Genomic DNA, 15939 nt, shown 5'->3' with positions numbered 1-15939 from the left:
TGCTAATATATAGTAATTAAGCCTTAATATTTGTTAAAAATTACAGCAAGAGCAAGCTCTCCAACTGGCTTTATCTACTCAATTTCATCCTTGTGCAGCAAGGTTTCTCATGGGTTAACTAGTAATAGTGTCTACATCATAGATTTCTGTAAGACTCTAATGAAATTAAACATATGTGAGAGTATTAGTAACCTTTAGAGCTCCATATAACAGTTAATCCTTATGGTTGTTAAAACAGCCTTCTAAAAGTTCAATGTAATGCAAAATAAGAAAAAGAAACAGAAGAATTTGATGATTTAGTTTTTCCTTGCCATTCTCTAGCCACCATGGCTTGCTGATTGATACCAGTTAAATTTTGTAATCTTGTCAACCTCAGAAGGTCAAATGAAGATATTAGGGAGAATATGTTTTAAACATAAGCTGTACACCATATATGTAATTCTGATTAATGTTTAATTGCTGCAGGATAGAAAAACTTGGCATTATCTATTCTTCAGTGCTTTTCCTGCTTGAATCATGCTAAATGGACATCCAACTGGAAGAGACAATGACAATGGTATAAATTGATTATGCTCATTTTTCATTTTCAAGTGCAAATGCTGGCCTGGATTTCAACTGAAGGATGATGGGAAAACATGTGTAGACATTGACGAATGCTCTTTGGGCTTCCCGTGTAGCCAGCAATGCATCAATACATATGGAACATACAAGTGCCTCTGTACAGATGGATATGAAATCCAACCTGATAACCCAAATGGCTGCAAGTCACTCTCAGGTATTGAATTGAACTTGTCCACTGATCCAGCCACAGTTATACATATGAATCCTTGATTTCATAGCTATTCGTATGGAATTCATTCCTCCTTGATGTTGTTAATAAATCAAAATTCTCCTCTACTTACCTTGATTGGGAATCCATCGCTCTTATTTTGTGTGTTGTCCACACACTGCTCAGTTTGAAATACCATTACAGTTTGGTCTAGTGAATTATTAAGTGTTTGGTAGATTTTGAGAACAAGTTAAAAACTAGCACTACTTTCTGGGGCATAACAAGCTCTTGGGAGCAGGTTTGGCCAAAACTATTAAATAACCTGTTGTGACAGTGTCCTAATAAATTTTTTTCTTCTCCCTATACCACACACCCTCATATGTGTATGCCAAGGAGAAAACACATCAATAAGAAAATAATAACAATTATAATGATGACAACAATAGAAATAAGGTCATCCATGTAAGACGATGTGAATTCTTCCAGTGATGAGACAAGTATTATTAAACTTATGTTTATTTCCAGTAGTGTGTTAAATTTTGTAAATTAGAAAATTCAATAAAACATGGCCTATAACTTAAACTATGATTCATCAGGGGATAAAACCATGCTTATTAAAATGATGGAAAATAGTGTGTAATAATAACCTAGAATGGGCAATAAAATGGTGTTAAGTTGTCTCTATTCCTCTTACTTTGATAATGAGTATAATGAATCAAATAACAGTACCAGTTTCTCATATACATTTATGTTGATGACAATATATAAAGCAATAGATGTGTTCTTATCTACTTTTATCAAATAAATAACAGGATAGAAATTAAAATGTTAAGTCTTTAACTGATTATAATTTTGCACATATGGAGAAAATAATAACTCCTTTAAATTTCATTCCACTCTTACTTAACTTGGAGTATTCACCTCTGAAGCAATTTGCATATTATTTGAAGCCCATTGTTTTATTTGCTAGGATACTGTTTTTTGTTTTGTTTTGTTTTGTTTTGCCAGCTCACTGCTTACTATATTATCATTTACTGACACTGGGCAAGCAAAAGAGATTAAATCCAAAAAGTAATCAATATTTCCATTACTTTAAACTTTTCACAAAGGATTGTGTAGAAATGATGAATGTTAATCATTTTTAATTTGGGTCTTGTTACATCATGTATCCATATGATAGTTGTTTTCCATTAGCAATAGTAAATAGAAACTAGCAATAATTTTGATAGAAAAATAAGTGTCCTTGAATCATAAATCTTTTGCTAAATAGAGGATAGATATTTTTCCCAGAATTAATTGAGGCATAATTGACATATTATATAACATTCAAGATATACAATGTGTTGATTTGATACACTTATATATTGCAATATTATTACTACAGTAGTATTACTAATAGTTAACATATCCATCACTTCATATAATTACCATTTCTTTTTTGTGGTTAGAACATTTGGGATCTTAGCAAATTTTAAGTCTTCAGTTCAGTTCCATTGCTCAGTTGTGTCTGACTCTTTGCGACCCCATGAATCGCAGCATGCCAGGCCTCCCTGTCCATCACTAATTCCCAGAGTTTACATAAACTCATGTCCATTGAATCGGTGATGCCATCCAGCCATCTCATCCTCTGTTGACCCCTTCTCCTCCTGCCCCCAATCCCTCCCAGCATCAGAGTCTTTTCCAATGAGTCAACTCTTCGCATGAGGTGGCCAAAGTACTAGAGTTTCAGCTTTAGCATCAGTGCTTCCAATGAACACCCAGAACTGATCTCTTTTAGGATGGACTGGTTGGATCTCCTTGCAGTCCAAGGGACTCTCAAGAGTCTTCTCTAACACCACAGTTCAAAAGCATCAATTCTTCAGTGCTCAGCTTTCTTCGCAGTCCAACTCTCACATCCATACATGACCACTGGAAAAACCATAGCCTTGACTAGACAGACCTTTGTTGGCTAAGTAATGTCTCTGCTTTTTAATATGCTATGTAGGTTGGTCATAACTTTCCTTCCAAGGAGTAAGCGTCTTTTCATTTCATGGCGGCAGTCACCATCTGCAGTGATTTTGGAGCCCCCCAAAATAAAGTCTGACACTGTTTCCACTGTTTCCCCATCTATCTGCCATGAAGTGATGGTACCAGATGCCATGATCTTCGTTTTCTGAATGTTGAGCTTTAAGCCAACTTTTTCACTCTCCTCTTTCACTTTCATCAAGAGGCTTTTTAGTTCCTCTTCACTTTCTGCCATAAAGTCCTCATAAAATACCTTTTTCATTGTTCTTTCTAATATATGCTGATATTAAATTTGCTCTTCAGGAAACTAAGTATATAAAGCATTTTAGAGACAAAGATGTTTAAAAAGAGTTTTATCTTTATATATATGAATCATGGTTAGATTATTCTTATTGTATTTCCTAGATTCTACAACAAATAAGATATTAAAGCATGTTGAACAAATAAGAAGGATATAGACTCCTACTTAAAAGAAATCCCCAGGCACATGGAAAAAGTTCATGTAGGCAGTGAAACTCTTGGAAGTTATTCTGAGGGCATAAGTCGGTTATATGATTATCAGGAAAGAATTTTCAGACTTATTCTGGCCTAGAGAATTCCATCTGGACTATGTAGTCCATGGGGTTGCAAAAAGTCGGATACAACTGAGTGACTTTCACTTTCACTTTTCAGTGGTAGGAATGTTTAGCTGTACTATAGATTTCTAAGGTGAAGATTATACTTCTCAGAATTTCATTTAAAAATAAGATTTTGTCCCCCTCCATCATCCCTTTCCCCCTGTAACCATAGGTTTGTTTTCTACATTTGTGCCTCTATTTCTGTTTTGTCACTAAGTTCATTTGTATCATATGAGAAATTAGGTTTGACATATACACTACTATATGAAAAAGCAGATAACTAATAGGAACCTACTATATAGCATAGGAAGCTCTACTCAATATTCTGTATTGACCTATATAGGGAAAGAATCTTTTAAAAATGGATATATGTATATGCATGTAACTGATTCACTTTGCAGTGCACCTGAAACTAAGACAGCATTGTAAATCAACTGTATTCCAATTTAAAAAGAATGAGAAAAAGCAAGATTTTAGCAGTAGATATTTTCCACTAATTTCAAATAAATTAGGTAATTTAATATTCAAGAAACTTGAGGGAAAGAGAGGGATTTGGAATTGTCTAGATTTTCTGTACTGCACAGGTATCTGCTTTCTTTTCATATTATTATCAGCAGAGGTGCTCAGTATGAATTTTTTAACCATTAATTTACCAGAAGGCACTGCATTTGAAGTTGCACTGCTAGAGTAACTAAACTGAAACTAAGCCAAGTTGAAAACCAAAACTGCTAATAGTCTAATATATTTTTTGTCTTGTTATTTAGATGAAGAGCCTTTTCTAATTCTTGCTGATCATCATGAGATAAGGAAAATTAGCACCGATGGCTCCAACTACACACTTTTAAAACAGGTATGACATTTCTGTGATAACTTGCTAATATTTAATATGGTCACTCCAGATATAATTAGAGCTATAGCAATATCTCATGATTAGAACTTTTGAAGCATGTATGCCTATAAGATTACCATAAACTTTGTTTTGTTTGAATTGTCCAGGTCCTCCAACGTGTAATATCACACTATATCAAGGAAAGTATAAGATGCAAAATATAATTAATGCAAGGAAAAAAACTATCGTAAAATATCTAAAATACTGTCTTAAGAATAGCTAGAGAAGGTATAAAATTATTTTTTAAGGTATTTTGTGCATTAACCAAGTTGCCCCCCACCCCATCCATGAAATTTAAAAATAAACATCTTTTCCAGAACTTTAAGTTTCTGTTCATAGAACTAAGGAAAACATAGGATTGATGAAATGACATGGGATTAGTTATCTGTTTGATGAATATATTGATTGTTACATTGATGAATAACATGAGATTAGTTATCTGTTTAAAATTTGGAATTAGCAAAGGAGCAAAAGTATGACTGTAATCCAGTCATGGTTTAAAGGTTATGAGATGCATATATTTAGCCTTACCATGGTCATCCCTCAACCCATCTACTTAGAGAATATGAACTGCTGATCTATTGTGATGCCTAAATTCTATTGTCAGTGTTTATATATACTATTTGAGATGAAAAGGAATAGTTTTCACTTATGACAGAATAAAAATGTGAATTGCTTACCTCAACCTTTTTGTTTTTCCCTCTCAATCTACAGTGAGAATAGCATAAAATCAAATCATTAAACTAGACTGATTATTACATGGGCTAGAGAAATCATAGTTAATTTTAGCCTATCTTTAATTGTCAGGAAAAGTAGCTTCTTTGGAATGACTGGGCTTGTATCTGTCCTGCTGCAAGCTTGTCTTTGCTCCAAAATGTGCAATAGTGACATGATTATGTGATAGCACTGTCTAGAACAAGTGTGCCAAAAATAAGGATGTTTCATGTTCTCATGGTATGTTTATGCCTGCATGAGGCATTAGATGATAAAGCTCATCCACGTATGGATTTTTCAACAACATAAAGAATGCTTAACTAAATATGTTTTTTTCACTCTTTCATGGGTACCTCCATTCCTATTGTTAGAGTTTCATCCATACTGCTTAGGAATTTAGTCTTATTTTAAGTGCAAATATTTGTTATCAAGTGTGATGTTGGCTACTCCAAAAAGAGTTGGATTTGCCAGCTTCTCTCTAAGTCACGGACTTCCCTGGTGGCTCAGACGGTAAAGTGTCTGTCTATAATGTGAGGGACCTGGGTTGGGAAGATTCCCTGGAGAAGGAAATGGCAACCCACTCCAGTACTCTTGCCTTGAAAATCTCATGGACGGAGGAGCTTGGTACAGGCTACTGTCCATGGGGTCGGGCATGACTGAGCGACTTCACTTTCACTTTCACTTTCTCTAAGTCACAGATTGAAAATGAAATTTTCACATGAAAATCCAGATTTCTGGCTACTCATGAAAAAATAGGACAGTGTAGCATTGCTGGGCTCACATCCCTGAATGGGCACAATCCCAGGTGGGTGGCAGCTGCCACTTTGATATAAAACCCATGCTCTCAATTCACCAGTGTCCTCAAACTTTCTGTGTGCTTACATGAATAAGACAAGTATGTCTTATTCAGGAATGTCAGTGAGGTTTAGACTCTTGCTCTTGAGTTTGGAGGATGCCACCAATATCCACTGTATAGCACTGCCTCTTGTCTCTAATTCTGCACCTTAAGAGATTGGGTAAAATATAAAATATTTTTGTGTTATTTATAAAAACTAAAATCTATTTAAAATATAAGAATTAGATAATCATTTCTTTAAGAGATGAGTAATACCCATAGGTAGTAAGTTTGCATAGCTGCTTTTTATTTCCCCAATGTTTTCTACATTATTTAACTTATTTCTTCTGCACGCTCAGTCACTTCAGTTATGTCCCACTCTTTGTGACTCTATGAACTGGAGCCTGCCAGGCTCCTCTCTCCATGGGATTCTCCAGGCAAGAATACTGGAGTGGGTGGCTGTGCCCTCCTCCAGGCGATCTTCCCAACCCAGAGATCAAACCCTCATCTCCTGCACTGCAGTTGGATTTTTTACCGCTGAGCCCCCTTAACATTTTAAGCTTATATCAAACGTACAAAATATTGAAAATTATCTTTTTATCTTAAAAGTATATCCCCATACCCTCTGTAAGCATGTCTATACCTTCAATGTTAAGTTTGCAAACTATTGAATTACTTATATTGTCTCTGGAATTGACACGTCTCTTGTATTGACATGTTTATATTTTTTGTTTACAGTATTTTTCTTGTTTTCAGCATTTCCTCTTTTTAGACTCTCTCTCAAAGGGAGAAAATTTCTCTTTTTAGAATACTCTATTTATAAGCTTAGATGATAACCACAAATTTAACTAATACAGTAAAAGTATTTATTGTCATCATGAAAGAACTGTAAAAGAGCTTCAGTGGCAACTCCTTGCTTTATTTTCCAACCCTGTTACTCAAGACATTTATGCTGCTATCTTTTTTTTTATCTTTTTAATATTTTGGTTAATATGTTATCAGAGATTGTTCTTAATGGAGCAAAATGATTTTTTCTCTCTGCATCTCTGCATTATCTACATCCATCTTGGACAACCAAACCATCTTAATGCACACATTCTTTTAGTGTTTTACTTACTGGTGATAAAATATTAGACTGTTGCCAACCAGAGATCAAATTGCCAACATCCACTGGATCATCGAAAAAGCAAGAGAGTTCCAGAAAAATATCTATTTCTGCTTTACTGACTATGCCAAAGTTTTGATTGTGTGGATCATAGTAAACTGTGGAAAATTCTGAAAGAGATGGGAATACCAGAACATATGACCTGCCTCTTGAGAAACCTGTATGCAGGTGAGGATGCAAGAGTTAGAACTGGACATGGAACAACAGACTGCTTCCAAATAGGAAAAGGAGTACATCAAAGCTGTATATTGTCACCCTGCTTATTTAACTTCTATGCAGAGTACATCATGAGAAACGCTGGGCTGGAGGAAGCACAAGCTGGAATCAGGATTGCCGGGAGAAATATCAATAACCTCAGATATGCAGATGACACCACACTTATGGCAGAAAGTGAAGAAGAACTCAAGAGCCTCTTGATGAAAGTGAAAGAGGAGAGTGAAAAGTTGGCTTAAAGCTCAACATTCAGAAAACGAAGATCATGGCATCTTGTCCCATCACTTCATGGCAAATTATGGGGAAACAGTGGAAACAGTGTCACACTTTATTTTTGGGGGCTCCAAAATCACTGCAGATGGTGATTGCAGCCATGAAATTAAAAGACACTTACTCCTTTGAAGGAAAGTTATGACAAGAATAGACAGCATATTAAAAAGCAGAGACATTACTTTGTCAACAAACATCTGTCGAGTCAAGGCTATGGTTTTTCCAGTAGTCATGTATGGATGTTAGAGTGGGACTATAAAGAAAGCTGAGTACCAATGAACTGATTCTTTTGAACTGTGGCATTGGAGAAGACTCATGAGAGTCCCTTGAACTGCAAAGAGATCCAACCAGTCCACCTTATAGGAGATCAGTCCTGGGTATTCACTGGAAGGATTGATGTTGAAGCTGAAGCTTCAATACTTTGGCCACCTTATGCAAAGAGCTGACTCATTTGAAAAGACCCTGATGCTGGGAAAGATTGAGAGCAGGAGGAGAAGGGGACGACAGAGGATGAGATGGTTAGATGGCATCACTGACTCAATGGGCATGAGTTTGGGTAGGCTCAGCAGTTGGTGATGGACAGGGAGGCCTGGCGTGTTACAGTTCATGGGATTGCAAAGAGTTGGAAGTGACTGAGCAACTGAACTGAACTGAACTGAATCACTAGTACTTAAGACGGTATGAATTTCAGACAATTGGTGTAGTTTGTGGAAATGAAGAGGGTATGAGAAAGATAAAGAAATCCATGTGTACCCTGGACATCTGTGTCTCTGGAGAGCATTTGTTAGTGGTGACCACTGAGTAAGGATGTAATGACCCAAGAAATTAAAGACAAGCTTTAAAGTTTTGACTATGGGTTGCTTGAAATATACCATTTTTGTTAGGAAATTTGTTTTTAACCACAATTTCATCATAGCATTATAGAAAGTTTCAAGGAGTTGTAGGGAGTAAAAACCACTTTTTTTTTTTTCCTCAAAGACTTTTCTACATATGTATACTGAAATAGAAAATATCAGTAATTGTCTCTCCACATTTTTTCCCAGCCAAAATAAATGAAGACAATGTCCTTGCCTTAATTATTTGGAAATTTTGTGCATAGTTAATTAGGAAGAATAATTTACTCTAATATCTTAAATTTGATTCTAATACCTTAATTTTATTGAATACAATAAAGAGAACTTGTTTTGCTACTTGTAGTAGCAATCTCATGAAGCTTTATATCATAAAATTATAACAACTGGTAGAACATTTTACCCCCTATATTCTAAAATATAGTTGTAGCTAAGATAGCTATAACTTAAATTCATACAACACATTTAGAAAATGTACATGGATTTCAGAAATGAAAATTAATCAAGTAGCTTTCCAATATGTTATCCAATTCAATTCTAGCAGTGTCTTTCATTCCAGTAAAATTGTATAAAGAAACAAAACACAATTTTGTAAATTAATCATCTTGAATCAAAGGGTACAAATCTTCAACCACAGAAATAAAAGAAGCAAGTAGGATTTTGATGAAACCAATTTTCAGCTCTGAAACCACTGGGATGACTCTAGCTTTTTTACATTATTTTGACCATGCCCTTGACTGTTTTAATGTTCCTTGCATATGATTCTGAAACAAGAGTTGCACTGTTTTCTGTAGAGATTAAGAGTAAAGCTGTAGGAAAATAACTAGTTTGTCTTGATAGATATGTCAGAATTCTAAGCTTCAATTCCTCTGCATCCATGGACTTAATTTATTATAGTTGACTTGCTAAATTTGGAACTGGATTTCCATTATCTAAATTGATTATTGTAAAGAATGGAATGGGGTAATTCTGCCAAGACTGGAGATTGTGGGTAAATCTTTGCTAAAGTGAGAAGTTTCTGTCCATATCTTTCTTAAAGAGCTCTAATTTATCTATCTGCATTGCCAGTCCATCACAGAACCCTAACCCATAGCTTATTCTTTCAATGAAAAGTGCTTTTGAGCAGAAAGAAGATCACAGACTACTATTGAATTAATTAAGTGCTCTACAGAACTTGGAATATATTCAATTTATGTTTTACAATCTTGATTGATTTTGCATAGATAACTTCTTAGATTGAATGCTTATGTGTATTTAGTTAGGGAGTGCTCCAAATATTCGTGTGCAAATATATATTTAATGCATGTTTTGAATCTGAGACTGAATGTTAGTTGCATTTTTTAGCATTTATACTCATTATTCTTGGTTAGTGATGCCATCTGAAAGAAGTACATTATTTGTATTTATTCATTTGGGCATAGCGGGGTTAGGCTATTTAGCGTTAACTTTATAACCTGGAACGGAAGAAAAAGATTGCTTCTTTTAAGACAAATGAAAGCATAAGATTTGAGCCTATGATTTTCAACGCCATCATCCTGAGAATTTAGCCTGGCTACTAGAAGAAAAAAATCAGTTTTTGCCAGAACCTGCTCTGAGTTCCATACATAGGCGATTTTTAGTCTTGGATGTCACTGGAAAGAAGTAAAATCTGAATAGTAAACATTTAGCCTTGGCCAGAGTTTTATTAAAAAGTGTGTATCTCTGATGCAGTGTTATTATAAAATTCAGAATTTTGAGAATAGATGTGGAAACTGAACTCAGATATAGGAATTAACCACCCTTCCCCAAGGACTTTTCAAGTGGCTCAAGTGGGAATCCATCTGCCAATTCAAGAGTCACAGGAGATGCAGGTTCAATCACTGGTCAGGCAGATCTCCTGGAGGAGGAAATGGCAACCAATGCGAGAATAATCCTGTGAACAGAGGAGCCTGATGGGCTCCCATCCATGGGGTCGAAAAGAGTTGGACACACTGAGCAATTGAGCACACATCCTTTCCCAAACCAAATCAAAGCAAACCACAGGAAAACAAAACAAAACAACAGCAACAAAAAACAATTGCCTTGGAGATGCTAATCCTAAAAACAATTGAGTTGGAGATGCTAATCCTTACTTATAGGATTATAAGTACTCATAAGTGAAGTGAAGTCGCTCAGTCATGTCCAACTCTTTGGGACCCCATGGACTGTAGCCTACCAGGCTCCTCCCTCCATGGGATTCTCCAGGCAAGAGTACTGGAGTGGGTTGCCATTTCCTTCTCCAGGGGATCTTCCTGACCCAGGGATCGAACACAGGTCTCCTGAATTCCAGGCAGACACTTTAACCTCTGAGGCACTGGGAAAGGTGACTATACTTTCAGGGATCAAATACTCATAAGCGACGCTTAAACCAATTTGTGACTTTAATGACAACTTCAGAGTAAATATTGATGTAAAAGTCTTACATCAGATATAAAGAAATGCCAGATATCTCTGGGGCTTTGCCAAACATCTGTGATATCAATTATTTTTAATATATGAGTTTATATATTAATAAATCACAATAAACTGTGGAAAATTCTGAAAGAGATGGGAACACCAGACCACCTAACCTGCCTCTTGAGAAATCTGTATTCAGGTCAGGAAGCAACAGTTAGAACTGGACATGGAAAAACAGACTGCTTCCAAATAGGAAAAGGAGTACGTCAAGGCTGTATATTGTCACCCTGCTTATTTAACATATGCAGAGTACATCATGAGAAACGCTGGACTGGAAGAAGCACAAGCTGGAATCAAGATTGCCGGGAGAAATATCAATAACCTCAGATATGCAGTGTTTATCATGGTTTTACTATTCCTTCAGGAAAACATTTTCAGCCCTTTTCTGGCTCAAGTATCTTTTAAAATTCACTGCAGTCAGGAAACTATAGTTAGTTAATAGACCTTTCCTTATTGGAATCTGTGAAGTCTAAAGGACTTCATGACTTATAAATGGTCTATTTTACCCCTAAATAAACTAATTCAATAAATGGGATGAATAAAAGCCTCTTTAAGGTTACTTAAGACTTCATAGCCGGAGAAGGCAATGGCACCCCACTCCAGTACTCTTGCCTGGAAAAATCCCATGGATGGAGGAGCCTGGTAGGCTGCAGTCCATGGGGTCGCTAAGAGTCAGACACAACTGAGCGACTTCACTTTCACTTTTCACTTTCATGCATTGGAGAAGGAAATGGCAACCCACTCCAGTGTTCTTGCCTGGAGAATCCCAGGGATGGGGGAGCCTGGTGGGCTGCCGTCTGTGGAGTCACACAGAGTCAGACATGACTGAAGTGACTTAAATTAAATGCAGATATGCAGATGACACCACCCTTATGGCAGAAAGTGAAGAGGAACTAAAAAGCCTCTTGATGAAAGTGAAAGAGGAGAGCAAAAAGTTGGCTTAAAGCTCAACATTCAGAAAATGAAGATGATGACATCCAGTCCCATCACTTCATGGGAAATAGATGGGGAAACAGTGGAAACAGTGTCAGACTTTATTTTGTTGGGCTCCAAAATCACTGCAGATGGTGACTGCAGCCATGAAATGAAAAGATGCTTACTCCTTGGAAGAAAAGTTATGACCAACCTAGATAGTATATTCAAAAGCAGAGACATTACTTTGCCGACTAAGGTCCATCTAGTCAAGGCTATGGTTTTACCTGTAGTCATGTATGGATGTGAGAGTTGGACTGTGAAGAAAGCTGAGCATCAAAGAATTGATGCTTTTGAACTGTGGTGTTGGAGAAGACTCTTGAGGGTCCCTTGGACTTCAAGGAGATCCAACCAGTCCATTCTGAAGCAGATCAACCCTGGGATTTCTTTGGAAGGAATGATGCTAAAGCTGAACCTCCAGTACTTTGGCCACCTCATACGAAGAGTTGACTCATTGGAAAAGACTCTGATGCTGGGAGGGATTGGGGGCAGGAGGAGAAGGGGATGACCCAGGATGAGATGGCTGGATGGCATCAGGATGAGATGGCTGGATGGCATCACGGACTCGATGGACATGAGTCTGAGTGAATTCCGGGAGATGGTGATGGACAGGGAGGCCTGGTGTGCTGTGATTCATGGGGTCGCAAAGAGTCAGACACGACTGAGCAACTGAACTAAACTGAAATTAATATTCAACCCTCAAAGTGAGTTAACACAATTGCAACCTTGATTCAAGTTTTGTTAGCCCATTGGGAAGGTAAATCTATGAGCCTTAACAATAGGTCAGAATTAAACCAACCCTTGTGCAATCATTTGAAAAACTCAACAGCTAACAAGATTCTCAGATCCTAGTGAACAATCCTCAAATTAAATCAGTGAAACAGCCAAAGGAGCTGTGTTATCCAAAAATCCATAAGCTGAATTCACATTCAATTTGTTACCTGCTAAAAAATGCTCTAACTGTGAGTCTGAAAGAATTTCCTCACATTTCCACCATGTGGAATAAAAAGATGTTTACCAAGTTCCTCTTGGGTTAAATATTCACCAAAGTTTTAACTTTTAAATTCGAATATGGCACTGTATTGCCTAACAGGCTGCTTGAAGCATGAGAAAAACAGAGAATGTTAGTATGTTGTTGAACCAAAGCCTGTTAGGGAAAGTACACTTTGTAAATCTTTTCTGACTTTCATCAGATATCTATCAAAAGCTCTTAAATTATTGGGGATTGTCTACCCTTTCAATTTAGATGTATACTCATAATAGCATCAAATTAATATTAACCTAAAATGAAAATCTTTTCCTTTATCTCTCTAAAAGAAAATTTCCCCATATTATTGACTATTTACTTAAACTGCTTTCTTTAAACACTCCAATATTTTTCCATTTGGAAAAATGCTCAAATAAACTATGCAACATCTTACGTGTATGATATAGAGAAAATGTAAACATATGATGCTTTTACAAAGAATTGGTCACAGTTGTTTTTTATTATAAAATTGTACCTATTTAGATTCAAAGGGAAATATTGATTCTTACAAATTCCTAAAATATTGTAAGAGGATTTATGTTAACTATTATTCAAATATATTCTTTTTTATTTTTAGGGATTAAACAATGTTATTGGTATAGACTTTGATTACAGAGAAGAATTTATCTATTGGATTGATTCCAGTCGACCCAATGGCAGTCGCATAAATAGAATGTGTTTAAATGGAAGTGACATTAAGGTATCTAGATATTACAATGATGAGATAATTCAATATTGTATTGGTATGGTTAAATTGAATAGAAAATGTTATTTGATGGTAATGACATGACTCATAGAATGTATTAGATTTGTTTGAATTTCACATTTGTACAGTGTGTTAATATATACTTTAAATATGAAATTGGAGATTCTTATCAATGTTTCATTATAACATGATTGCTATAAGATAAAAATCAAATTGAGTAAATAAAATCTGAAAACTTATATTCACAACCCTATAAAATGTGATGAATGCTTTCAGCTTGAATGATTAGTGCCTGAGATTTAATTGTGTTGATTTATATGAAATAAAAAGTTGAGTTAGAGAATTTGTAATGAAAAAATAATTATTAGAATGTAGATTGAAATTATAGCACTATTATTTTGCTATAGAAGGAAATAGTTGAATACATTTGTGTAAAATCATGAATGCTTTGAGTAGAGAGCATCAAAATTAAACACATATCACATTCTAGATGTGAACTACTCTACTTGACACCATTTCTATGTTAATTTGGGTTTTAAAATAACATCATTTGCACTGTATATAAGTAGTAAAATATTAAAAGAAGTTCAAATTCAAGTAGATTGAACCCATCAATTACTTAAAAAATTTTGAAGCCATTTGTAATATTGCATAGAGAGCTTTGGTGGAAGCAATGAATTTTTAAAATATTAATGAAATCTTGAAATTATATATGTACTTATATATATATATATACACACACATATATATAAAATACCAAAATATCAGTAGGTTACATAATTCAGAATAAACATTATTGGTTTTTTATATACAGCATATTTGTGCATACATAGCCTATATCCTTAGTATATTTGACATAGGTTGCAATTGAACATAACTGTTGAATGAATACATTTCTACTTCCTTTTGGTTAGGTTAAATATTTAATGTATATTTTTGCTTATATTCTTTCTTTCTTTGTAATAGGTAGTTAAAGTAGGGCAAAGACAGTTGGGGGAGTGTTGAATTAATTGATATCTCCCCCAGAACCTGTTATTAATAGATAATATCAATTATTTTTTGTGCTAGTATGTGTGTGCCTCTACTTGTAATAGAATTTTTGCCCCAAATTTTGAGAGAATAAGTAAACTGTAATGAAAATGTAATAAACAACTGTGTAGCCATCCAACAACTTTCTATTTTGGTGTTTCTTTCATTAAACCTTTATGGAATTTCTAGGGGCCTGATTACATATTGAGTAATCTCACAAACAAATAAGTAATTTTATTAGGTAAGTTGTTCTATATGTTGTGCTTGTCTAAATTACATTTTAATGTTTAAATACAATTATGTATCTCTCAAAAAATTCAAGAAGTAATTGCTTTGTCCTTATTCTAGGCATTTAAAATGTTAACTTTTTAAATTCTTATTTTGTTAGGTAGTGCATAACACAGCCGTCCCCAATGCACTTGCTGTCGATTGGATTGGAAAAAACCTCTATTGGTCTGACACAGAAAAAAGGATCATTGAAGTATCCAAACTTAATGGCTTATACCCTACTATACTTGTTAGCAAAAGGCTGAAGTTTCCCAGGGACCTGTCTTTAGATCCTCGTGCTGGGTTTGTAACAAACATTGAAAATCTTAAAGTTTAAGACTGTGGATTATGTTCAATATGGTAAATCCTGGTCTGTAGATTTTAACATGGGAACCAATGAAAAGTGAAAATGTGTAGAAGTTTTAATTGAGAAATCAAAAATACAAATGTGACTATTACAGAGAAAGAGAAAATTAAAATGGAATTTTAGAGCAAGTATTTTTTAAGGTTTTAAACACAGCTCTTCTAATGAAACAGTAAGTGTATGAAATGAATAAAACACAGTTTTATCCAATTATAATGCCTTTAAATGTTGGGGGAAAGAGAAGCAAAGATAAACTCTTGGATACTGTTTTACAGCATTTGTAGTAGTCAAGAATGGAGGTATTGTAATTCCTGAACAACTTTACAGCAGGAGACATAAATGATATCTATGAATAATAAATAATGATGCATTATCCATGCATTCATAGGGAAAAGCATAGTGGGAATATCAGGGAAGATTGATATTAGTGTTGGGTTTTATTTGCATCTGTCTGTGAGAATGAAGAACAAGTCATCATAAGGATCAAGGACAGCTGGCTGGAGAATTTAGATGAGGGATGAACACACATTTAAGTGTCAAAGCTGCTTGCTAAAATTCTATAGTTTATGACCATTATCATTTACTTTCAATTATGTTATTTTGGTAGGTAAAGAAGGATATCATTGTCTTTTTTTAATACTATAATTTGAGTGATTACATACTCCAAATGATTTCTGTAGAAGTTCAACCTATTGAACATGTTTTTAAAAAAACAAATTTAGAGAAAATTTGCTTTTTAAAAATATCACACATTTGCAATAAACAAGTATTG

The 15939-nt window shown here is 35.0% G+C and overlaps 1 protein-coding gene across 1 annotated transcript in view; it reads left to right on the top strand.

Annotated features, from left to right (window-relative positions):
* The window catches only part of LRP1B (LDL receptor related protein 1B), a 762233-nt gene that overhangs the window by 455375 nt on the left and 290919 nt on the right, over positions 1 to 15939 (top strand). The window contains exons 32-35 of the mRNA XM_040227930.1: positions 592 to 775; positions 4155 to 4240; positions 13379 to 13501; positions 14925 to 15106. Of these exons, the coding sequence (XP_040083864.1) occupies positions 592 to 775; positions 4155 to 4240; positions 13379 to 13501; positions 14925 to 15106 (575 nt within the window). The remainder of the gene's footprint in view (positions 1 to 591; positions 776 to 4154; positions 4241 to 13378; positions 13502 to 14924; positions 15107 to 15939) is intronic.

The sequence above is a fragment of the Oryx dammah genome, unplaced genomic scaffold (genome assembly GCF_014754425.2).
Source record: "Oryx dammah isolate SB20612 unplaced genomic scaffold, SCBI_Odam_1.1 HiC_scaffold_27, whole genome shotgun sequence".
In the NCBI taxonomy this organism is placed as follows: Eukaryota; Metazoa; Chordata; class Mammalia; order Artiodactyla; family Bovidae; genus Oryx; species Oryx dammah.
Note: the sequence above shows the minus strand (reverse complement) of the source record. Positions and strands in the feature narration are given on the sequence as shown.